Source organism: Meleagris gallopavo, chromosome 1 (genome assembly GCF_000146605.3).
Source record: "Meleagris gallopavo isolate NT-WF06-2002-E0010 breed Aviagen turkey brand Nicholas breeding stock chromosome 1, Turkey_5.1, whole genome shotgun sequence".
Taxonomy (NCBI): Eukaryota; Metazoa; Chordata; class Aves; order Galliformes; family Phasianidae; genus Meleagris; species Meleagris gallopavo.
The window spans coordinates 95,902,780-95,928,733 of NC_015011.2; the positions used below are offsets into that span (position 1 = coordinate 95,902,780).

Here is a 25,954-nt window from a genome sequence, read left to right on the forward strand (position 1 = left end):
CATTTGTTAAGGAAGATGTTATTCTGGAAGAAAAAAGTAACCAAAACTTAATTTTGCGAGTATTCAGTGGGGAGGAAAAAACAATGCTCATCTACAGGATCTATTGTGATCTTTTCACCTGACCTATAGCGTAACTAGATATTAACTATGCTTCTTTCCTGGCTTTAAGACATGAACAGAAGAAAACACATATACCATGTAAACAAGCCTAATGCTTAAAAAATGTAAATCTATGGAGAAAGTAATTAAAGTATGTTTCAAATTCATGAAAAAAAACCAGCAAAAACATTAATTGTTTACAAATCATAGTCTAAAACTATGTGCAAGTGGGACACATAAAAGCCAATGTCATGTAAAAACAAATGACATTCCTTCTACAGAACTGCCTGCAATAGTCTCTTAGGATACAGATGTCACACTGCAAGGTGTGCTCCCAAACAAAGACAAGAAGGATCAGTAAACTATTTCTCACTGCATTTCTTGGGATAGCATCAGTTTGTCATAAATTCAGGGGGTAGAGGAAATTTTTGTGAGTGTCTCTGATAAAAGACTGATGAAGAACATGCAACAACAAACTCCAGTAGCAAGGCTCTTCAACACAATAGCAGCTTTGTAATGATTTCCTGGATTGGACTGTTACATTTATAAAGTGAGTATATAAAAATAGATTGTTGAAGTTATAGTACTGAAAGAGTGCTGCGGAAATCCTGAAGCATTCAAGGTCTTATTTTTCAACTTCACATTTTCTGTAGAAGCTGCAAAATCTTAGGAATTATTCCACTGCATTACAACCAGTCCTGGGCCTTTCAAGTACCTAAGCACTTCTTTTAGGAATTGCTGTTATAATTTACTGGCAATAAAAATTAAACTTTCTTACCTTAGGTTTTTGACTTTTCTCCTTATCAGACACATTAGATGGTTTTCTCTTCAACATTTTAAATTTAAGATTGTCTGACTGATGTGCAAAGTCTACAAGCTTGCAACTTAACAAAGATAGCAACGCGTGCCGCACAAGGGTACACCGCTTACTGCAGTTCCTTGTTCAGTCAGGATGTGACCGTGCAGCTGCTTTGTAGAAAGGGCGAGCAAGTTGAAATAGCAGTCTGGGGAGGGAGTGAGGAAGGAGAGGAGGAAGTGACTGCGGAGAGAGAGGTGCACTAGAGATGAGTTGAAAATGAGTACAGAGTGCAGAGTGAGAAACTCTTCAATATGTATTCTCCTTTATGTCACCATGAGACCTCAGGAAGATTTTTGCACAACCTCAAGAAATCAGGCTCTTTTCCCCTCTCATTTACCACACTCAACCTCATGGCACTAAAAGCACCCTCCATTTCAACTTGTGCTGAGACTTGAATGTGAAGGAGTGCTGCACTCAGGAGCATCCAAGGATTTTATTGCCCAGCAGGTGTGTGCTGTGCTGTGACACACGGTCTAGCTGGTCCCTAATGCCTCCCACTCATTGCTCTATAGCCATTCAATAAATGCAGCAAGGTTAAAGACCACTACGTGGAAGAGAAGAGAAAATTTCTAAGGCCATCTTCTTTTCTATGGTCAAATAATTTTTTGCCTTTCGTCAGGGAATTTGGACATCCTGAAATAGCTTTTTCAGTTCTCTGCTGTCACTGATTAGGTGAAAAGTAGAAGGGAGAAGGATCAACTCTAGCAGGAGGTTTACAGCAGAGAGGCTACAATGAAAGTAGAGGTACTAAGTGAGTTCTGATTGTCTGCTTCATCTTGTTTGATATTATTTGCCAAATTCAAACAAACAATTATTGAGTATCCTAAGTAAAACTACTTTGTTGTGAATCATGCAGTATAAAATCTGAAACTATGAAAAAAACCCATTGCCTTTTTATTGAGATTCAGGCAAATTTCAAACTTAAATTTGAGCCACCCACAGAGTTTCAATGCTGCAGATGAACAAAGAAAACTATTTCTAAGTAAGCTGCAGAGCTGAAAAACTGAAGAAGAATTAGGTTAAAAATACATTTTTTTTCAAAAATTTCTGACATTTTTTCAGAAAAAAAATGGTTTTCAAGAAAATCTATTTGAAGTAATTTCCTCATACATTTTGCAGTTAAAACTTCTTTTAGCAAGCCTGTGAAAACGTCTTCCATCAGATAGCAATTCATGAATCCTTGTGGATCCAAACACAGTGCACACACCCTGGTAAAGCCCTGTCTGTTTTTTCTGTATATGTATTGAACCTTAGCCCAGCACCCAAAATGTCTTACTTCACATTTTAACTAGAACTACATTCCTTCTGTATAGAGCTGAATTTTATTATCAATATGATATCCCTCAGAGTTCATCAGCATTATTATTAATTAAATATTGATTATTAATAGTAATTATTATAAACTCCAAGGGATATATAATTCATTATTATTACTAATAGTAATTGTTAATAAAACCGATGAACTCTAAGGTATATTTTTCTTTCATATATCTGATAACAGCACTTGAAAAGTCTATTTAAGTTTCTAACCCTAAGGAGGTTTTACCATTGATATTTAATCAGCCTTAGTAATTCAGTAAAGCCATATGTTATTAAAAATGCTGTACGTGTGTTTTACAGTAATTAAACCCTATTATTTATCTACATAGCTGTACATTGCAGTATATTGCTTTTCTTTTTTATCTGATCCTAAAGCTGAGGATTAAATAAGACTGTGCAGATCATTAGAATGTGATTTCCTGTCTCAGACCACTATTAAAATCTTCATGATTAATAAAATGGGAACTCATCTGAAGAGTAATATATGAGCTTCCTTTCTGTAGAATATTTATTGTTAAACAGGAAGAAAGAGGCCATTTCAAGAGATATAGTGCCCACCCATATCTATTTCCTTTCCTCATCCACATATCAGAAAAATTATAGCAGCTTGAAAGCTGACCTGATTATGTTCTTGCCCTTGGAAGGTTGACCCACACTAGTTTTAAAAAGTAACTAAGTGAAAAAAAAAAACAAACGTATAACAGTAAGTTAACCAATACATTTCAAAGAGGGCCCTTCTCTATTAAAAAATAATAAAAAGCTTGGTGCTTGTATTCTCTGTATTTCAAGATGTATTTTCGAAGAGGAATGAATACCTACGTAAAACAGCAATTAAAATTCTCGTACCTAATTTTCTATTGGACATGATTGCACATAACTTATTTCATTTCCTTGCTGGTCTTTGGACCTGATCCAAACTGCAGCAAAATCAATAGAAGTTTTGAAGATTAATTTTATTGGGCTCAGATTTGAATCCTCCATCCTGAAATACTCAGGTAATGCTGCTCTCCACTCTGCAAAGTCCAATGGGAAGAAAAGTGTTCCACTTAGTAATTAAGATGACCCCATGAGAATGATTCCTTTTATAAAAGGCAATATACGTTATAGCTTATTATTATTATCATTATTCAGTTTTAATGAGTGGTCCATGATAAATAGTCCTGGATACTCGAGTGCTTTATGTGTCTTCCACCCACACAGTATCAAATGCCACAATAGTGTCAAAGTCCTCAGTGGCTCCATCCAGTTACCTTACCTTGAAAGAAAAAACTACCTATTACCTACACTGTAAGCTCATCCTTTCAGTATTTGATTATTTTTATATTACCAAAAAGTAGAGCAAAATTAGAATAAAGAAGTTAGCATAGTAGCCAAAAAGCAAACGAGGAAAATTTTATATCAGTCCATCACAGAAATCTGGCCCAAGTTTAAATGGAGACTTAGATACCTTACATTACTTTCCCTTATGCTAAGCAATTCTGAAGTGTGTTAGGCTATTTATTTCAATTAACATAGGGCTTCTATAATGTACCCTTTGCTTTTATGTCCATGCCTATACTCTGTCTGGTCTAGGGTGCCTAGATATAGCAGAAATCTCAGAATAGCAAATGGAACTGAGAGAATAATTTGCAGTGAATAATTTACTTAACAATTTTAGTCTTTATTTCCTCAAGGAATGTTCAGGAGCAGAACACAATTTCCTCAAATGTACGTACTAATAATGGGTCATAACACAGCTAGATACTTCCCTCTCCTGGTCTAATCTGTGCAAGAGCCAGTCATGGTTGCAGTCACTGTTATTTGTCAGTGCAGTTCTCTCCATGAACCACCACAGCAAAGATGTAAAGAAAGAAAGTAAAGAAACAAGTGTGAAAAAGCCTTCCCACCCACAATAATAATCCATGAAAAAAGCCAGATATTGCTGCCTGCGTTGATTGTATAAGTATTTAAATTAAACACTGAACATTGAAGCTCTGACTTTTCCTTGAGCTTCTGGGGAATGGAGTTGGAGTTCCATTTTATATCTATCCAACACTCAGTGCAGTCTCATCATTGTGAGCACCCAGCACTGAAAATTGGTCCATAATGCCTAGAGGTTTTTATTCATGAAATGAGGTCTGTAATTTCCCGGTGAATAGGCTCCTCGCTGCTTTTTGTCATGAGGAAAAAATGAAGTAATATAAACTCAAAATTTTTTGAGAGACGAGACAGGATAAAAATATTCTAAGCTTACACTCTCAATGTGGCAGAGGGTTGACACTATATCACGAACACTCACTTTCTGTACTAAGTATGATAATTCTTATGGAACCTGTATAAAGTGGCTATTCAGCAAACTACAGGGCTGTTCAGAAAGTGACACCTCCTATTTTACTATGTCAGCCCACAACATCAGAGGCGGTTGGTGGTATGGCAGTAGAGGCTGAACCTTCCCACCAATTTTCCATTACATGTTGCTGCTGTGAGACAGATGGCAGCAGAAGGGTAGTCTGACGGAACTGCATCTGACATGGAAGTGCATTTGAAGCAAAGGTGTGTCAATCAATTCCTCCATGTAAAAAAAATGGCACCCACTGACATTCATTTATGCTTGCTGAATGTTTCTGGACACCAACCAGTGGATGTGACCATAGTGATGCAGAGGGTGACAGCAACATTTCATCATTTCAGCAGGGTGACAGCGACAGAGGAGCACTTCCACTGGTACAGATCTTTACAAGTGTGGCATGCAGGCTTTTGTTCATTGCTGGCAAAAATGCATAGCTAGTGGTAGTGAGAATGCCAAAAAATAGTGTTTTGTACCTGAGAATTTGATTTATCAAAGTGTCATTGTGCTTGTAATTTCCATGGAAATAAATAAGAGACATCGCTTTTGGAGTGACCTACATAATAACTGAAGTTTGCTACAAAAAACTTTATCTTGTCCAAATAATTAACATTAGAAACAGAGCTTTTTTTCTTAATGCCATATGCCTACTGAAATAGCATCAGGGAACAACAGAGTGGACTCCAAACTTGTTTAAGAAACAGAGCACAAAGAAGCAGAAATATCGTCATCTTGTTGAGTCTTGGGAAATTGTGAATTCAACTTTCCTGAGACTCTCAAGCTTCCTTTTCTACCTGAAAAAATATTTTCGCAATTCTTTCTTTTCTTATGCTAATCCTTTGCCTTTAAGGTCAATGGAGTCACAAAGAAATATGGCAGGGACAGGCTGTAGAACATCTCTACTAAAACTCCACTGAATTGAAAGACATGTCTAGTACAAAAAGCCGTGCCTAGTGGGTAAGAAAAAAAAGATGTTTCATGGCCAGGCCCTCCAACTATGTCCTTGGCATGCTCCCAGTATCACCTGGCCTAAAGGGAAAATGAAGCACCAAGAACTTATCTCAAACTTTGATCCCAGCACATCGTCTTGTATGAGCAGTAGATGAACAGATCACTCATACCTGCACCGTCAGGTTAGCACTAACACCAATAAAAATCTATACTATTGTGACAGAAGGATTTTCAAGGAGATTCGTTTTCACCTATTGAACAAATCCCTTTCTTATTATCTTTAAGAGTAAAGCCAAAGTTGTATCTATATCTTCCAGGTTGTCCTGTTGGGAAAACTCAGAGTCAGCAAGGTTGGTATCTTGTAAAACAGCCACAAGCTTACCCAGCATCTGTGTAGTAATTTCCATCAAAAATATGTGCGTCACTGGCGGTTTTCTTGTACAATTTATTGTAAGCAGAGCACAGTTTACAGCCTGTGAATTATAGAAAGTAAGTGGTGAGACGCTGCTGCTGTGGGTTCAGGCATGCTGGTGAATTGCATGTTGTTTCTCAGAGTGAATGTTAAGTTGTAGCTCAAAGCTACATTGCAGTGTTTGTGCCTGAGACATCTCAGTGGATTCTGTTAGTGAACACTGGGATTACAAATCAGACATGAGGACATTTTACTCCACGTAATTTGCAGGCTTATACAACTGTTGTTTTATAATTATTCAGCTGATGTTTAGCCTCCCAGAAATGCATTTACAGATAAAGAATGACAGTTGCCTTGTGTATCTATTCAAAAAGCTCAAATATGAGATTTGTGATAAAGGGAACGAATACAACAATAAATTTAGGCTCTCCATTCTAATCTCTCACACAGAACATGACATGCTTCATTCAGCATTTAGAGGACCAGCTTAATGCATCAGCATTGTCGGTGCAGCAGGGGATTTTCTCAAGGTATGTACATGATGTCTGCCTATCTCTGATTAGAATCAAGATCAACAAAAGTAAATTCTGATAAACTGTAATGTGCAGCCTGCTGTCAGGAAACTCTGTAGTTTGAGCTATCTTTTACTAGTAAACATCTCCTGCTGAATTTCTTCACTCATGTCAGAACGTCAAGATGCTGTGCCACCACAGCATTAGGATGGTTCTTTAGATCATAACATGAAAAGGAATAAAGGTTGGCATTCACTTGCAGGGCTTCACTTTCATTTTGTTAACCAAAGAAAAGGTTATTTCTCCTTTATTTCTTGAACATGTTTTAAAGTGGGAGAAAATAAAATTTGAAAGTGAAAGAGGGGGACAAATTTGCTTTACATATAAATCTTACGAGCAGGAGGTGGATCAACTTTTTACACGATCTGATAGTGATAGGACAAAGAGGAATGGATTGAAACTAAAAGAGGAGAAATTTAGGTTATTTGTTAGGAAGAAATTCTTTATTCAGAGGGTGGTGAGACACTGGCACAGGCTACCCATAGAAGTTGTGGTGTCCCATACCTGGAGGCACTCAAAGCCAGATTGGATGGGGTCCTGGGCATCCTGAGCTGATGGGGGCAGCCCTGTCCATGGCTCTCACTTCAACGCCTGAATCTCACTGCAGGGATCTCTGTCTTCTGCTCTGGCAGGCATAGATAGTTCACCCAATCTGTCAGCCATCTCTCCACTGAACGGTGACACAGGATGGGCAATCTGTAGCCAAGCTGAGCTCTACCATGCAGAAGAGAAGCTCTTTTCCTGCTGGAGTTCTGTCAGGTGATCTCTCCCTTTGCCATTCATGGTTCTGCCCTGCTTGTCTTGCTCAGGTCTTCATGGGATACTTCAGGCTGAATGATCATAATTGAGCAAGTTGCCCCAGGCCAGCTGAGCCACACTGGCGGGGAAGAAAAATGGTCTTAGCCCATCACTGAGATGAAGCACATTCTCATACATTTGTTTCATTAAGATCTGAGATAATGTGTGTTATCTCAACCTGTCTGTTGGCTAAAAGCACTCAAAGGAACAGTCACAGCACTCAGTAGCTGTAAGGTAATGACCTACGTGTCAGTAACTTGTCTTTGGGGAGAGAAGGGAATGTGCAAGGGAGGATATCTCCAAAACTCTGCTTTGTGGAGAGAGCTGGAGTGCTTTGCCCCTTCACAAACACCCCACTTTTCTTCAGGATTTCCTTTACCAACCTTGATTTTTTTCAGAGTATTATTCACTCCTTCCCCTCTCACTTTCCCACAAAGGGTATGAGCTTTCAAACTCAATCCTTGCAAATCAGGAGTCTTCTAATTACTTCTTACTCTCACTTATGTGATCCCTGTTATTTCTTCCACACAAATTGTCCTGGGTGTTTTCTATCTCCTTGTCCTTGCTGCTGCCAATGAAAGCAGAAGTTGATGTAAAAGAGATGAAATTTCTCTCTCCAACAGCTCCATGATTTGCTACAAGCTCTCCTGAGCTACACACCAGGAATTCCTGGAGAGGAAACAAGTTTGGGTTCAAGCACCCCCATAAACCTAAATTATAAAAAAAAAAAGTAGCACTCTCAGGTAACATAATCCATTAGATTGAAAAAATAAAAATCAAACCCAAGAATGCAGGATTTAGGGAAAGCAGAATTAAATGCTATCTATGATACTTCAGTTTCACTCCTTTGCACATATATTTTATGATGAAGTTTTAATAATGTTATTATTTACTATATTTTCTCTGCTGTTTGATTCAGTGCAAAGGACGAATCTGAATGGAGGTGTCAGAGTCTGAACTCCTGCCTGTGCCACAAGTTGGAATGTGCATTCTTGCTGGTGCAACAACTATCTGATGTGTAAAATAACATGCTGTCTCCATTTGCCAAACAAAGCCTGAGGCAGACAAGTTATTTGTCTAATATCACACAGGAGGTCGTAGAAGTGCAGGGAATTGAATTGGCAGTGTCTACATCCTTAATAACTGGATCTTGATGCACAGAGTTAAGATAGCTGAGTGCTACTATGGATTACTGGAATATTTATTTCACCATTATTTTTCAGTGAAAAGCTAAGAAAGTTTGTTACTACTTGTTCATCTCACCATTTACCACTGACTGCCTGCTGTACTCCTCAGTTTTTGGCCCTGTGGTTGGACAAGCAGAAAATTTCAGTGAACATAACTGCAAACAAAGTTTTAGGTGTTTGACTTCAAGGCTTTTGGACTGAAAAATCTGAATAACATCCTGGCTATTTTAAAATGTCATCTAGATCAGTTGATTTCACCATTTTCCACTTGTATAAATCTATCTGTAGGATGTGAGCCATCATCTGTATGTATCTGTGATCTGTCTTGTGAACTAGTGCAGTGGCTAACACAACAGTCAATAACCGAGGCCACATGTACTCCTGTATTGTTACACTGATTAATTTTTACAGCAGTAATTAGGAAGCACAGTTCATTTGTGAGACAGGAAATTGTGTTTTAAAACACCTACAAAACCCAGAATTAAATATCGAAAGCCCATAAAGATACACAATATTGTCTGCCTCTGTCTGAACTCCTGCTTTTCCCACTTCCCACGCACTATTTGTTGTCATTTCTTATAGAATGCTATTAAGTGTAAGTTGTACGTAGAAGTGAAAAAGAATTTTCATGTCACTTACCTAATTAATTTGGTTCTTTCATGAAAAATAGTCAGCCAGATTTCTTCAAATGGATTAGAATGTGAGCACTTCCAACAAGAATTATGCTATGTTAAAGTTTCCAATTCATTTTCCCCATATATTAGTGAAGGCAAACTTTTTCAAGCAATTAAACATCTACAGAAAGTCAGTCCAGAAATTTCATTACTATAGGTGAATTCCTTTCAAAATAATATTCAAGTAAAAGTAATTTACTAATTTTTTAATGAGTTTTTTGAAAAAAACAACCTAAGCTCTATATTTTAATGATTTTAATGATATTTAAATAACAAAATTTAAAATGTGTAGCAACAGTTTCATTTCAAATCTTGTTATTTAGAAGCCGTTCTTCATTTTACTCACAATTATTTTTTCAAAGCTGGATGAAAAGCCAGTATTCAAATTCCATTTTCAGTTTCTAAAAAGATGTTTGAAATTATGCAAAAAATGCCCTGTTTTTGGACAGTGTCAGAACAGAAGAATTTCTCCACTTGGACTCAAAAATAGATAGGTCACTCCAGAAGTAATGCCTCTTATTTATTTCCACAGAAACAACAGCAGATACAAAGAGTACAATAACGCTATTTCTTAAAACAAATTCTCAGCTACAAAACACTATTTTTGCAACACAGTCATCACTGTTAGCTATGCATTTTCATCAGCAATGAACAAAAGCCTGCATGCCACACTTTCAAAGAGCTGTACCAGTGGAAGTAACCCACTGTCACTGTCACCACTGCTGAAATGTACCACACTTTGCATCACTGTGCTCATACCACTAGTTAGTCTCCAGAAATATTCAGCAAGCATTGATGAATATCAGTGGGTGCCACTTTTTCACATGGAGGAATTCAGTGAAACACCTTTGCTTCATACATACTTCCATGTCAGACACCATTTTTTCAGACTGCCCCTCAACTGCCACCTGTCACATGGCAACAAAATATAATGGAATATTGATGGGAAGGTTCAGCCTCTACTGCCATATCACCAACATCTGCCTTTGATGTCATGGGCTGACATAATAAAATAGGAGGCATTACTTTTGAAGCAGCCCTGTACTTTTATTCTAATAACGCAGCAGCCCTAGAAATCTTAATGTCTTTCTGGCATTGAAAATCCTTGCTAGTCCATTTATGCGCTACTGAGAACTGGTATCATGCAACATAACCAACACTTCTATGTGAGGGAGACAAAATCCGAGCCAATTTCCTCTAATTTATAAAAAGCTTATTTCACAAATAACCTTTAGCAGAGTACTTTAAAGTATAAAAAGGTGTCTTACCAAAGAGAATAACTAGCCTAATCAACACTCACAAAATAAGACAGGAAACACGATAATCTCCTGAGCCAATTTAGTAATTCCAGAAAATTAATGTTCCTTAAATAGTTCCAGAAAATTAATGTTCCTTAAATGGAGTCATTTACATTAGTTGGGGAAGTAGACAAAGAATATGAGACATTTTTATATGCACCTACCACCTATGTATTCTTGTAAATTAAGGCAAATAAGGATCCTTGAGTCATCCTAGGTTGTGGCTTCCTTAGTCCTACATTCAGTCAAATCCCTACCAAGTTTGTCAAGAATAAGGTATACTGAACTAATGAAGACTTAATATTTTGACTACAGATGGGGAGTTTTTCACCGATTTAGTAAGCACAAAATTGGGCCGAAATTTAAGTTTCAAAAGTGAATCTACGCAGAAGTAAAACTTCATTATGCTGTGTAAGGAGATAAATTGTGCTTAAAAAGTTCCAGTATTGGGTAGATCTGAAGGCACATGATGGCTTCATTGGTCACAAGGTTCCTGCCAACATCAGGAACTAATGCATTATCACAGCATAGGAACAAAATACAGCCTATAGCAGCTGATTTTCAATAGGAACACTACTCAAGCAGAGTAACGTATACTTTGTTTTGCTGTGTATGACATATGGGAAGAAGGGACAACTTTTAATGTTTTTTAATATTAAAAAAGAAGAAAAATACCATTTATAAAATATTGGACTGAATGAAGATAGTGATCTGCAAGACGGGTAATATTATCATAGCATAGGAATATGAAGAAGCAGACAGGCAGTACATCTAATTTTCTCTTGGTATGCAAAAGTGCATCATTTTGGCAATTCTAAAGGATGCTAACAGGAAGTCATCCTTTCATCAGACAGTTGGTTATCAAAAAATGCACTTAGCTTAATTATATTTTGACTCTTAATCATGTTTCATGAAGCAGGTACCATTTCTTTTTCCTATTATGAATTCATATGCAATTTACAAAGAATAAATATCTGAAATGCACAATTTTCCCAGCACTTTTAACAATTACATTTCCTTTCATACTTTATGCACAACAGCAATCAAAAATAACCTTTCATTTCTCTCTCCAGCTATAGCTCTGCATTACATAACAGCTACATTGAAAGCAACACCATGAAATCAGCTGAGGTGAAGTGAAATGCTCTTCTGCAGCTATCTGAAACAATATTAAAGACACTGTGGTATTTTAAAGTACCTTTGCTGTAAATAAATTCACTTAATTCTCATTTAGCCATATATATTCTAGCAAGTACTACCTATCAAAACATACAGAACAGCCCAGCAATATTAAGGAGAAGCTTGAAATTGTTAAGCTTTTTAGTAGTCGGATACATATACTTCTAAGATTAACAGAAAATGTGGCATAATTCCCTACATAGCTATGAAAATTTCAGTAAGGTATTAAAAATATAAAGTAGGACAACAGTTACCATAGTGAAGTAGCATAAAATTTTTCATGTTTTTAAAACCTGCTCTGAGAGTGCATATTCAAAGTCATTGCAGAGAAAGACACTACTAATTTCTAAATTTTTCATGCTGCTATGTAAGAAGGTGGCTAGAATCATTTTGGGAAGCAGAATGGCAGCAGCAGGCATACCATGCCAGCGCAGCTCAGTGATGCAACTATAGCTAGGCTGGAAGAGTGAATATTGAGTGATGCCATCCCAAACTCCCCTCCTCCATGTACAAAGCCTGAGGGATGAGTCCTCACTTTAAGAGGTGATTTTCACTCTGTATATTGTACTAAAGCAATCCATATGATATTTAACAACTTGGTATAACATTTTCTTAAATAAAGCTCCCGATGATAGGAGATGTAGTAAGATTCCATAGATGCTGGAAATGAGAGATCTACAGACATTAGGAAAGACTGCAGACATGAGGAAAAATAAGAGCTCTCAACTTCATTAGTATTCATGTCTTTTCAGGTAAGTTAATATTTTGCTTAATATGTCTAAGAAAAGTAAACAGTGAAATTTCAGGCATGGATCTTGACTTTCCTCCAATTTTAAAATCAGTGCCACTCCAAGTTCACAAACATTTGCCTTTAACAGACACATATAAATATACCTCAATCCCCATCCTCCTCACAGGGCTTAAAATTCAAAATAACCTTTAACAGAGCTATGGAACAGGGTTTGAATCAGGAAATATTGAGTGCCTTTGAATTTAACCACGTGCTAGATTTAGATGTAGCAATATTCTCTTTTGTCTATCAGCCCAGAGAACACCAAGGGGTTTCTAGCTATCTCTCGGCCCTGTAAGAGAGGTGCAAAGTAAAAAAGGTAAAAGGCTGAGCTGTGGTACACCGATGGGGACATCATAGTAGCATTTGAACTTAGGTCAAAAAAGAAACAGGAAACCTGATGGGGGCTTACAAGTGAAGATATGATAGAGAAGCAGCTGGAGACAGTTTCATTTCTTAGAAAACCAGTCCTGTATTCTTTCAGGTCTCAGCCACAGCTTACCAGCTGAACACCCATCATGGTCCTGACTGCTTTCAGCAGATGTTTGCTTCTTTTCAGGGCAAAGACTTTGAGCCTCAACAAAGGTACAAGTGAACTGGACTTTCATAACACCAGCAGAACAAGGAATTCGTAATAGGTGAGGATCTGGCTTCCTATTCCACCACTGAAATAGAACAAGAGCTGCAGATTTGAAAAATACCACTTATTAGTGGTACTGAAATAACTAGAAAAACTGGAATTGTTTAAAACTGGTGTCTCAGAAATGCAATTTTATGTATTCCAGGCATTCTTATGGTGTTATGTTTGCACCAAATAGTGATTCCACATATAACTGAGAAAACTTTGCTAAGATCTGTATGGACCTCTCAACAGAAAGACATAAATGAAAGCAATACGATCAGAAAACAGTGAAACTTCTTCAGAAAACTGAGCACACACACACACACAAAAAAAAAGCACATTAAAAACAGTAGTGTTCTAGTGCACAGGAAAGACTGTTGCCTGGAATGAAGAAGAAATCCCTCAGCCATTCTCTGAGCAGAACGGGTCAAATGCAGGTTTCAGTTTCGAAAACATTTTGCTGGAGAAGAGCACTTTTTGTCCCTGGTCATTACTGGCTGTCCATACATTCATATCCTTCCTCCCTACTCCACTAACCTAGAAAATAATGATCCCTAGAACACAAGAGATCCAACAACCTGCTTAGGCCTCTAGGCATTACACAGCACCTCTTGGAGAGCCATGATGATCAGGAGCAGCAGTCATGGCACAGAGTGCAGGATGTGAGCAATCATATCAAGCAAGCAAAGCTGTGAGAAGGAATCAGGAATCAGGGCCTATTAAGTAGACCATGTTTGGAGAAGTTTGTATGTCAGTAAATAGAGCTGAGGAGAAGAGTGTTTCTTCAACAAAGAAATTAGTGTCAGAATGTACGTGTCTACTAAGGGTAATGCTGAGAAATGGTTTGTCCGGAAAGCAAGCAAGTCAGATCAGAAAAGCAAAAAGCCACGTAGTCACTGAAATAGAAAATAGAAAAGCAATAATTACAAGGCTATTTCTCTCTCCAGTACACTCTGGTAATATAAAACAATCTTCAGCATAGCAATTTCTTTATCTAGGACAAATTGCTTCTTTTTTGCTTTTTTCAGTATTTTCTTAAATATATTCATCTACATTCCACAGAAGAACTATTTACAAATTACTTTTTATACCTAAAATAGCAGTGATGTCTTTAGCACAATTTTGACCAGTCCCCAATTATATTGTAAACACCTGAACAATCCAGGAAAAAAATGACCTATGTCTAATCTAACTTTTCAGAGAGCTGCTAATGGTGGCACTGTGGCTATAAAATGGTAGCATAGCATATTTGGTTCATTATTTAATTAAGGGCCAGAAATACAGACTCCTAAAATGTTTTCATGTGGGCAGGATGGGTGAGATAAGACCTAACACAGGCATTTAATGTGTGCTCTGAAGGAAGACTAGCTGGAGGAGTTTGGTGAGTGTTGTAGCTGACAGTGCAGGCCTGTTCTCACAGTTCTTGCTTAGGCGACCAGTGTGGATGACCTCTGCCAGCCTTTTGCTGATTTAGGTGAAACAAACGTTGGCAATATAGAATGCCATAAGGAAGGCTGTGTAAAGAGCAAGGGAGTAAGAAAGGAAAGAAGTCTGAGGAAAAAACTAGGAGAAGGGAATTAAGATCATTCATTAAGTTTTCTCCAAATAGCAGTTTCTCTCTAAGAGATCCAGGTCCTTTTTTCTTATGATTGTGGGAGAGCATTAATGATTTACTATGTATACATCAAGCTTTATAAATCCTAGGCTCCATTAGATTTGTACGGGTTGACAAGATGAGTCGAGATAGTATGCATCCAACCTAGAGATCTACTTCTGCCCTAAATAAATCAGCCGCAGTTTGCTAAAAGAATAGGCAAATCTTGAACCTTAGTCTTACATATACCAGTGTTGCCAATTTTCCTTAAGTTAGGATGTAATTATTAGCATTTCAGTATTACCTCAGACTATCTACTCTGTATCATGCTACAGACAATAGAGCAGTAGCCAAGCCAAGATCAGCCAGGAAAATGAAATGTTGCTTTACTTTTAGAATCAGAAAGAGTATTATGCAAAATATTGGGTTTACTCTAGTAAGTAAATCAACATCAGAAAGAACATCTGCATCATCCTTTGTGCCTAATCCTCTCATAGCAAAACCATCAGTGCTGGCTTTTTTGATTCTTAAAAAGCAAAACTGAAAATCCAGTCTTCATAATCTTCAATTGAGCCAGTTGGTAGAATGCAAATGCAAAGAATAAGATGTCTTGCCTGTAATCTAAATCTGAAGAGACTAAGCCCAGAGAGTTTTACATTAAAGTCAGGAAACAAACTGTCCATCAGGAAAGCAGATGGCAAAATAAACAATAATGCAGAAAAAAAAAAAAAGCACTAAAGCTCTTACTGGCACTTAATAGTAACATGGGTAGGATAAATCTCAACAATATAGAGAATGTTAACAGACTGTTTGCAGCAAAATGAAATAGAATTATTTGAATCAACATTTACGCTCTCATAAATCTGACCCACACATCAATACTATTAGCATTTTGCAGTGGGGCTTCATTCAGTCTTAGCTTGAGATGCTGAGTTTCTTTCACTAGGATAAAGCATATGTTGGAGCCCAGTGTTCCTCACACAACCTGGTTTCTATAGGGAATCCTGCTTACTTGTAGATGGGGACTCACACAGCACAACAGTCTTTCGTGCACAGCTTCCATCCTATTTCTACCAAAACTCTGCCCCAAAAGTCTGTTTACAGGGCTCTCCCTGAGAGTCTGCACTGCTGAGGCTATCTGGGATTTCACTACAGCACCTTCATTATCTTTTTTTGGGGAACAATTTTCTTTCTGTCCTAATTACAGAATCATCAATCAATGCTTTGGCTTTTCTGTTTTCTATGCCAAATCCCAGGAAAATCTTCCATGCTACATTTTGCTCTACAAATCCCATATATCAGGTACTGCTTTTTGTTGTGCAGGCTACAGCATCATTTAAAAAAAGCTAAATGACTACTTCAGTATATTCAAGAATATGGTTGCTATATTGACCTACTTCACTGCAGCAACGATGTATGTGTGTGTACCTTTCCTAATGATATACAAGCACACATTAAAGACAGTGCTGTTTTCAGCATATACCAGAAACTGATTCAGATCAGGCTCTGGTTACTCAGGTCTCTATTTGCACACACAGCTTGCAGGTGCCTGCAGCTATCTTGCCTCCTGTGATTTAGATTCACATTCCTGAGAGCTGGTGTTATTGCAGAGCGTGAACCATCTCTGTCCCTGGAGCACAGCATGAGGGAATGAATGAAAAGGCAAAGGAGTCTGCTGTTTGCTTTTTCCCTGATAGTTTTCAGTCAGTTGATCACTTTCCACGTGTTTGCCATCACTTTGTGCAATGCCAGAAGACCTGCTGTTTCCAGTATTGAGGGGCAGAAAAACCTCACAGCAGTGTCCATTGTTTATATATCTCTCCAACTAAAGTTTATGTTTGGTTTTTTCCTAGTTTTAAATTGCACTTAAAAACAAAACAAAACAACAACAACAACAACAACAACAAGAACAACAAAAAACAGTAGTTGAAACAGAAAAGCCTCTTCTAGATGGCTGTTCAGAAAGACTGTTTTAGAACAAGATCGAACTCTGCTCCCCTGCATCCATCCCTAAGAACTTGTTGCCACAAAGGTAATTGCAAAAACAGGTTTCACCAGCTGACCTGATCCAAGAAGACAGATACATCAATACTTCTTCAGCCTCTGACCTTTCTCCAAATAACTCTAGTGTCCCTTACTAGAATTGCAGTGACCTCTAGGGGCCTGATCCAACACCGCTTGTTTCATTGACCCTTACTGACTTCAGTTTACCCCAGACTTTCAAAAAGTTTTCCAAGCCTGGATGAGTATTTAACGTACAGCTGAAAAAGCCAGTGTGTCTGATGAGAAACAAAATGATCTAAAGCTGGTTCAATGCTGCCAATGCCTGCACGGTTGAAAATGAACGACCTCAGGATAAGGAACCCCTGGTATTACTCTGACTGACGTGTCCATTCACCTGAAATCCAGATCTGATTTACTGCATTCCAGAACTATATGTAAAATGACAGCATCTTTTAATGGTGAACCAGAGCAAAAAGCTTCTAATTTTTACCCATTTCAGTACAAAAAGAACCACTTCCACTTACCCAGGAGTACTGCAGATCCATATCAGTTAAGGAATTTGTAAGATGTGGCTGATGAGAAGCACAAGTACATTTTTCCCATTCTTCTATTTTTGAAATCAAGAAATCACAAGGACAGAGCTGGTTATCAGGAAATGGCTTCCAGTCACTCCACAAATGAAATTCAGTTTCTGAATGGATTGAAATCATTCCTAAGTTACTAAATTTGGAAGTATACGATCGGCCCAAAGATGCAGAAATAAACTCTGCCCTAGTCTCAGTCTCTTCTTTTCTCCTCACATTGTCTTTCCAGGCTTTCTTTTCCTGAGGTTTTGCCAGTTTCATGCAAGAAGTTAGTGCCTCTTCATCCTCTTCTGAAAGATAAGTATCTTCTAATGTATCTTTAAAAATACAAATACTTCTGTTATGATATATTGCAAAACCTACAGAAAATAGCGTAATACTTTTCTTAAATATTGTCTTTTGCATTCTATGTAATGAAATAGCCAAAGACTCCATTAAAAAAAAACATATAATAACTACAAAGACAGAAAGACATCTGAGCCAACAGCAAGATTTATTCTCCTCTTGGCTTATTTGTGTTCCCTCAAAATCCTGGAAATTTTTACTGTTTTTGCAATGAATACAAAAATTTACTAAGTCAATGTCATATTATTGCAATAATTGCGGAGAGTATATGCTTAGTTTAAATACTGGAAAGGTTCAGAAAGTTTTTCTACATAATTAGTCTCCTACCCCTTCCTGTTATGTATGTTTGAATTACAAAGTAGTTGCTGAAATCTATCCCACATCTAAATTTCTTCACAGTGATTTGATTGGAGTAGTAATTAATCAGATCACTAAAAGTCATTTGCTGGGATTTGTTTAAAAAATATCTCTATACCAAATGCATGCAAGGTTAAATAAATGTTGGCAAAATAAATTTGGATTAAGAGCTGCTGCACAGTCAGATCAGTAATTTATAGGAGGAGACCCAACATCATACCTTAGGCATCATACCTTAGGCAATCAGGTATGATGAGAGACTGACTGATGCAGCAGACCTTCTTGCACTCCCAGCTGCTACTGACTCATGGATGAACACTGACTGTTAACTTTGCTTTTGTAAGCTTTGCCTTCCTGATATGAAATGAGATGCAAAACCAAGAACTCGTTTTAGAAACACTGTCCTTAGCACGGAGGCCCCACTGTTTAGCTGAAATTCCCACTTGCAAGATATACTGTTACAAAACTCAAGCCAACATGACAGGAAACAGGTTTTCACACTATGAGGATGTCACCACAAAGTGCTATCACAGTAACATCTCAGCTGGGGTTTGAAAATCGTGGGTGGTGAATGACAGATCAGGAGAGGATTGTTTATAGTTATGTTCAATACAGTGACATTTGGCACATATTGGAAAGAATGCTGATCTGATGTTTTACTTACTAAGGGGGATCAAAACATGTTTGACATCCTCCAAGCTTTGTGTATTGGCTTTTTTGGTTCGGACCAATTTCTGCAATCGTTTTAATGTTCCCATGGACTCTGCTTTATCATTTGGTTCTGCACCCTGCCAAAAAAACAAAGATGTTAAAAGTAAGTATTAAAAATTCACAGAAAAAAGTACCAATTACCTCAGTCTTTCTTCATACGATTGGTGCTCCAGACTTTTCATTATCTCTGTGGCCCTCCTCTAGACCTGTTCCAACAACTCCACATCTTTCTTGTGCTGGGAGCTACAGGCTGGAGGCAGCACTCCAGATTTTGTCTTAGAAGAACAACGTATAAGGGACAATAACCTCCTTCTCTCTGCTGGTCACTCCTCTTTTGAAGGAACCCAGGTTACCACTGGCCTTCCAGGCTGCAAAGGCACACTGCTGGCTCATGCCCAGCTTTTTTGTCCACCAGAACCCCCATAACCTTCTCCACACAGCTGTTCTCAATGAGTTCTTCTCCCAGTTTGTATACATATCTGAGATTTCCCTGATCCAAGGAGAGCACCTTGCACTTGGCCTTTCAAACATCATTAGGTTCTTGTTGGCCCACATTTCAAGCCTGTCCAGGTCCCTCTGGATGCTGTCCCTTTTTTCTGTTGTATCTCAGCTTATAGTTGCTGAGTGCGCACCCAATTCCACTGTCCGGGTCACTGATAAAGATGTTAAAGAGCACCTGTCCACAGATGGACTCCTGTGGGACACACTTGTGACCAGACTCCACCTGGACATAGAGCCATTGACTGCAACCCTCTGGCTGCAATAATCCCACCGTCTCGAAATACTCAAGTTCTCTTCCAATCTGATTGTGAACTTCTCTTTAAGAGAGACATGTCATACAGCAAATAACTTATCTTCCACAGTCATGTGCTGTATTTCACATAGGATATCTGATTTTCATTAGAGACAAGGAAAAGTAAGTATACTAGAAATGCGTAAAAACAGTTCAGCAATGACTATTTTATGGAACAATAATGGCTGCTGTGTATATTCATCTATTTACATCAATAATTAATTTGGCCTTTTTAATGTATCTTTACTGATATTATGAGTGATTAAGTGCTAGCGCTGATGTTACGGTAGGAATGCAGAAACCTTTAGTGCACTCTCCCCAACAATTAGGTCACACATCATAGCTCCTTTCTGCTTTCTCATAGACATAATCTTTTGAGACAGAGTCATCAGGGAGGCTTGCCAGTACAGTCTAATGTAGATTGGGTAGGCTACTTAGGGGTGAATCTTGAGAGACTGAACTTCTCTGCTTTCATTTATTAAAGGTTTGTTTAAATGGGTTAAAGGTTTTTTTGCAAAGCCTTAGCAAGAAGCACTTCTAATTCACATTTACAAGTTACATCCATCCAGTGATAAGGGAGAGTAGAGTGTGTATGTTACTTTCATGTGAAGAAAAGACACAGTTCATTTGACAGATAACTGCTTAACTTGAAGTTGCCAAAGAGCTAGATATTTTTTTATGAAGATGTGAGGTTCTATAAGCAGAAAGAGAAGTCCAGGAAAAAGGCAAAGGCATTTTCATGTGTATTTACTCAGTTTCATGTCACTAGGTATGAGAATACAAGAAAAACTGTTCAGAGCAGCAGCTGTGGGGCAAGATAAACTGCATGAGAACCAAGGACACCTCTAGAAGAAAAAAGAACATCTCACAGCTCTGATTGGATAAGCTCCTGCATGAACGGTTGAAGAGTGTTTTGTAGAATGCTCTGTTGACATGTAAAGGTGGATGGGAAAGTTGTAGGGGTGGATGGGAAAGCTAGAAAAAGAAAACTTGTGAAGATATATAAGTGATGTGAGAACTTGTAATAAACAATTTGGATCGTTCACATCTGAGTCTGTGCTTCAGACGCTGCAACTAGACAATTGCATTAAAACTATGAATTAACCCATCTCTAGACTCAACTTCAGCTGATTCCATTATGGCTGTTACAAATTAATATGGTTTCATGGACTAACATAGAGCTATGCTGACCTCCTTCCTAAGGACAGGACCTTACAATTCACAAATACACAAACAGTATGTAATGCAGGAGGTCCCATCATGGACAGCACTTGAGTTTATACTCCCTTGTTCTTAGTGGCACATTACATTCCTTTAAGAGTAGCAGAAGGAGTATGATCAAGGGAACAGGGGCTCTACTGAGCTTGCTGACCACAGGTCTTGTGAGCAGTAAAAGAAGATAAGAGAGTCCAGAGAGGCAGGTGTAGGCTTGCAGCTCAGCAGAGGTATGGTGGCTGCTGTAAGAAGTGGTGAACATAGCTGGCATGACTGGAGACAAGACTTTTCCAGAAGTGGAACAGATAGCCTTCAGGCTGTCCTGGATGCTGAGACTCACTGACAGAGACAGAATTTTATGTAAATACTTTTTGGTATTTGCAGTGTCTTTCGCAAGTTCACAGAATCATAGAATAGCTTGGGTTGGAAGGTACCCCAAGAATCAGCAAGTTCCAACCCCCCTGCCACAGGCAGAGTTGTCAGCTGCTAGATCAAGTACTAGACCAGGCTGCTCAGGGCCCCCTCCAACCTAGCCTTAAATACCTCCACAGACAGGGCATCCACAACCTCACTGGGCAACTTGTTCCAGCTTCTCACTACTCTTTCAGCAAACAACTTCCCCCTGACATCTAATCTAAATCTCCCTTCTTTTAGTTTAAAACCATCCCCCCTCGTCCTATCTTCCCTTGAAAAAAGTTGATTTCCCTCATGTTTATAAACTTCTTTTAAATACTGGAAGGCAGCAATGAGGTTTTCCCACAGCTTTCTCTTTCCCAGGCTGAACAAGCCCAGTTCCTTCAGCCTATCTTCATAGGAGAGGTGCTCCAGCCCTTATATAATCTTTGTGGTCCTCTGGATCCTCTGCAAAAGTTCCACATCTTTCCTGTGTTAGGGCCCCAGACCTGCATGCAGTGCTCTAGCTGGGATCTCATGAGGGAAGAGTAGAGGGAGACAGTCACCTCCTCTGCACTGCTGGCCATCCCTCTTCTGATGAAACCCAGGATACCACCTGCCTTTGGGGCTGCAATAGCACACTGATGGCTCATATTAAGTTTTTCATCAACAAGAACCCTTTAGTCCTTCTCAGCAGGGGTAGTCTCAAGGAGTTCTTCACCCAGTTTGTATACATAACTGGCATTTCCCTGATCCAAGGAGAGCACCTTGCACTTGGCCTTTCCAAACATCATTAGATTCTTGTTGGCCCTCTTTACAAGCCTGCCCAGGTCCCTCTGGACACTATCCCTTCTTTCTATCGTATCTCAGCTTATTGTCACCAGCAAATTTGCTGAGGGTACACCCAGTCCCTGGGCATCAGGTCTTCAGAATGAACTGTTTTACTGGTCTGATACTTATATTTCCCAGTGCTAGTTAATAGACAAAAACTGGTTCCTTCAATTTTTTTGCCATTTGAAGAATTAATTATTTCACAGACCAATAAGATCTAGTGTCTTTGAGTTTCTGTCTTCTGTCTTCTTAAGGATCTTGTAGGATAAGGACTAGGCAGATCCACCTTAAAGCTTTTGTCAGCTTACAGTCCTTTTACAACTTCTATCTGAATATTCATCATCAACTGTGGGCCAAATCCAAACATCCTTAGATTAGTCATGACTTGTTCAAAGCCCCTTCTCCCATCCTCCAAATTCAGGAGAACAGGACTGCAGTTTTAGTTTATTTGAAGACAGAAATTGAGGTGTAATTTTTCAGTCTCCTACTGTGAGATGTCTTTGCAAAATGAATCACAATGGGTTTAAAATGCTAATATGGCTCAGATAGATAAGAATTCTCACAGAAATAATCATTTGTTCACTTATAAGTAATGATACAAAAGCAACACAATGACTTGAGTTATGATCTAGGATTTCCATCATGGAGACATGAAGATAAACAAATGATAATCTATTCAGATAATTTTATTAATGGCAAACTCTAATCCTCTTTACTTTAAGAGCATTCACTGTTAGTTAGTCTTATGTACTTAAATACAGCAACTCCCCTTTTTACAGAGAAAATATAATCTCATACAGTACCACTGATGGGACAATTTTTAAATTGAAAGCAGTTTATTTTGCTTTACCTAAGTATCAAAATCCAGAATTTTAGCTGCCTACTCATATGGTAAATTAAGTAAAACACTATTTTGTGTAGATAGACTACCAGGTGAACTGATCATCCTTGTTCTCATTGTTTTGGTGTGTTGTCTTGACTCAGTCAGACTTTTTGAAAACATGCATGAAAGTGAGAAAAACTTGAATTTTATTCTGTGATTTCAAGCAATTTTCTTCTCTCTGTCTGTGTTATCTGGAAGCTAGCATCTTTGGCTGCTACTCTATAGAATATAACAGAAGGAAGAAATTGTTACTGACCGGACAAGTAATTTGTTTGACTAATTTGGAGTATGCTACTTTCCAGTACCTTCTTTCTCTATAGGAAGCAAATGATATTTAGCAATACTGGGGGGATAGTGAAACCTAGTTCACAGAGCAATAAGACTACTCGCAAAAACTGTTAATTTCAAACATGTTTAAAGAACTTCTAACTTTCTTTTTCCTTCATGTTTTAGGGTCAGAGTAGGGTACCTGCTTTAGGAGGGGTTGGATTTGATAATCTCTTAAGGTCCCTCTCAACCCGTGCAATTCTGTGATTCTGTGATTACAACACAATTTGTGGTGTAAGCAAAGGATTCTTTCATGAACAAGAATATTCTTTATTTCCACGCTTAAGGGATTTCAGTCATGAAAAATGGTGTCACATCATGAATAAAAAAATAAATTGCCTAAGAAAATAAATAACAGGCTGCATTTTAGTTGAAAATAATTTGCATGAAGTGTACATGAACAGTTATGGTCAAAAGTGTACATTTTAAAATGTCCTTATAAAATTGGATTGCAGACAGAAATAGCTAAATTGTGTCTGACAAACAGTTTGTAGTTTGTCCTAATGCTTTCTAAATACCTCAGAAATCTTTGTTCACTGAGATGCTATGAGGATTAACCTGGTGACAGAAATACAGCAATTTGAAAGCTTAATGAAAAAGACTGTTGGCCTGACTCCAGCTATCTCAGTCCTGTTGAGCACCCCTTTTCCTGGGTTAACTGCATTAATTTCAATAAAAGTACTTGCACAGCACGTCACTTCTCAGTGTAAAGAATTTAGTCATGGCAGAGCCAAGTCTCTGTGATTTTCCCTGAACTGGTTTATCTCTCCTAAAGAACTGCAATGATTTAATCATGAATAGTTATGCATTCATATTCACAGTATAGTATAATAGCAAGAAGAGAAAAATCACTATGTGTTTATCACATCTGTGGTATTACTGTTACAGTACCACAGAAATTTTTCAAAAGTATCAGTAATATCCCTGCTGCATATAATGAATATTAAAATAGTACACTGGAATAGAGAACATTCTGCTCTATTTATACAAAGGGTCAGCTCTGTAAAAGGCACTGATTTTGGATAAACTTTATGTTAAAAAATGTCAGTAAAGCCACAGTCAGCCAGTATATAGACAAGTACTGTGGAAACTTCTTTCATATGCTCCTGGCCATAGATATCAGCCTGACCTTTAAATATCCCCATTATTTCGGTCTGGTTTTCTGTCTGCTCAAAAATGATTTCAGAGTCAAACTAACAGGCTAAAAGTTTAGATAGATTTTCCCTTGGGAAATCACAGAGCAATTATAATTTGTTCTATAAAAGATAAAGAAACATAATGATTAAAAGCATGGATATTTCAACTTTTGGGAAAGCAACATGCAGTAAAGGAAACCATTTTAAAACAGCATGTTCTTCATGTGGCTGCCAGCCACTGTTGAAATAAAGTGAACAATATTCATGGCAACTCACCATTTCACCATTACTTGCCACTCGTGGATTGTAAACTCGTGGTGGAATCCATTGCTCGTAATTTATCACCTAGATGGTAAGAAAAGTTAAAAAAAAATCCAATGTAAATAAGATGAATAGGTATAAATTACCTATGTTACTATCATGTCATTAAATGAAGGTTGAAAGCTCAGCAGTCTTTCAACCAAACACTGTGTGCGTACAAACGTGATGGCTGATAGACACCAGCTGACACACACTGAAATCAGTTTGAAACCAAGCTGTCTTCATTTCATCAGCTGCCTGGGATGCCCTATAAGCATCACAGTGCTTGCATTATACCATGGGATGCTTGGATTGCATTCTACATCCTGTCTCTTTTTTCTATGAGCAGGAAAGCCCCATAAGTCTTTCTTCAGCATCAATTCCTCCGCTGAGGAGCAAATGTCACTGATGCAGTTCTAAAAAGAACCTCATTCAGTTTGTCTAATTTTGCCTCTGATGCTGAGCCCCAGGGATGTGAGTTTGATTTGAATTAACAAAGCAGAGAAAATGGGAGGATCTTCAGAACTAAGCAAAGACAAGACTATATACTCTTTCATCATCTGCTCATAATCCATTTCTTGGTCAGAATGTCCTCATGACAGGAACATCAGGAGAATACTTTCCCTAGGGCACTGGTGCAGTCCCTGGTGGGTAAGCCTGACAGTGCTTATAGCTTATCAGTGAAAGTAATGAATGCTAGCCTTTTTTTCTTCATGAATATGAATGACACTTTGAAGGCTGAATGCAACCTAAGAATTTACGTGAGAAATGAGGCATGAAACATTTTTGAAAATGTATTAGCCCAAAGACTGCATTACTTCATATTTTATGTCCTTCTCAATATGCTACAAAGGGTTTGAGCCATCAAGGGGGCCCTGCTAGACTTGAACAAACAAGAGCAAAGACAAGAAAAATAAATGCAAAAGGTACAGTTATTTTCTTATGGTAAAGCTCAATTATTACAGTGTTGTTCTTGTTGTGTCTGTCAACCTGTGCTTCTGCTCCAGGCCTCTTTTTGCTAGTGCTTTAAGATGGAATGGAATGGAACAGAATGGAATGAGCACCTACTTAGGAAATGGATGGGGAATCTCAGTTTTCCTGAAGCACTTATAGAAGCTTGATTTTCTGGGAGAGAGAGTGCTAAAATACTCATTTCTTTAATAGCTCTTTCTTGTAAACGTGGCTCTTTTATGTCTCATAGAATCACAGATGCACTTGGGATGGCTGAGACAGGAAGTTACTTCTGGGGAACTTCTAGTCGGAACAGGTCTGCTAGCCCAGGTCTGTGTCCTGGCAAGTTTGAATCATTTCCAATCATTTCCAATGATGGACATTCCACAGATTATATGAGCAACCTCTTCCAGCGTTTGCTCATCTTTGTAGCAAAAAAAAAA

The 25,954-nt window shown here is 38.1% G+C and overlaps 2 protein-coding genes across 2 annotated transcripts in view; both read right to left on the reverse strand.

Moving 5' to 3' along the window:
* Positions 1–1,120, reverse strand: part of SAMSN1 (SAM domain, SH3 domain and nuclear localization signals 1) — a 33,091-nt gene extending 31,971 nt beyond the window's left edge. The window contains exon 1 of the mRNA XM_003202862.4: positions 878–1,120. Coding sequence (XP_003202910.1) covers positions 878–934 — 57 coding nt within the window. The 5' untranslated portion in view covers positions 935–1,120. The remainder of the gene's footprint in view (positions 1–877) is intronic.
* Positions 1,121–15,926: 14,806 nt separating this feature from the next.
* The window catches only part of LOC109369953 (putative uncharacterized protein ENSP00000383407), a 31,012-nt gene continuing 20,984 nt past the window's right edge, over positions 15,927–25,954 (reverse strand). The window contains exons 4-6 of the mRNA XM_031555734.1: positions 24,537–24,605; positions 18,636–18,759; positions 15,927–17,586 (exon numbers count right to left, since the gene is read on the reverse strand). Coding sequence (XP_031411594.1) covers positions 17,165–17,586; positions 18,636–18,759; positions 24,537–24,605 — 615 coding nt within the window. The 3' untranslated portion in view covers positions 15,927–17,164. The remainder of the gene's footprint in view (positions 17,587–18,635; positions 18,760–24,536; positions 24,606–25,954) is intronic.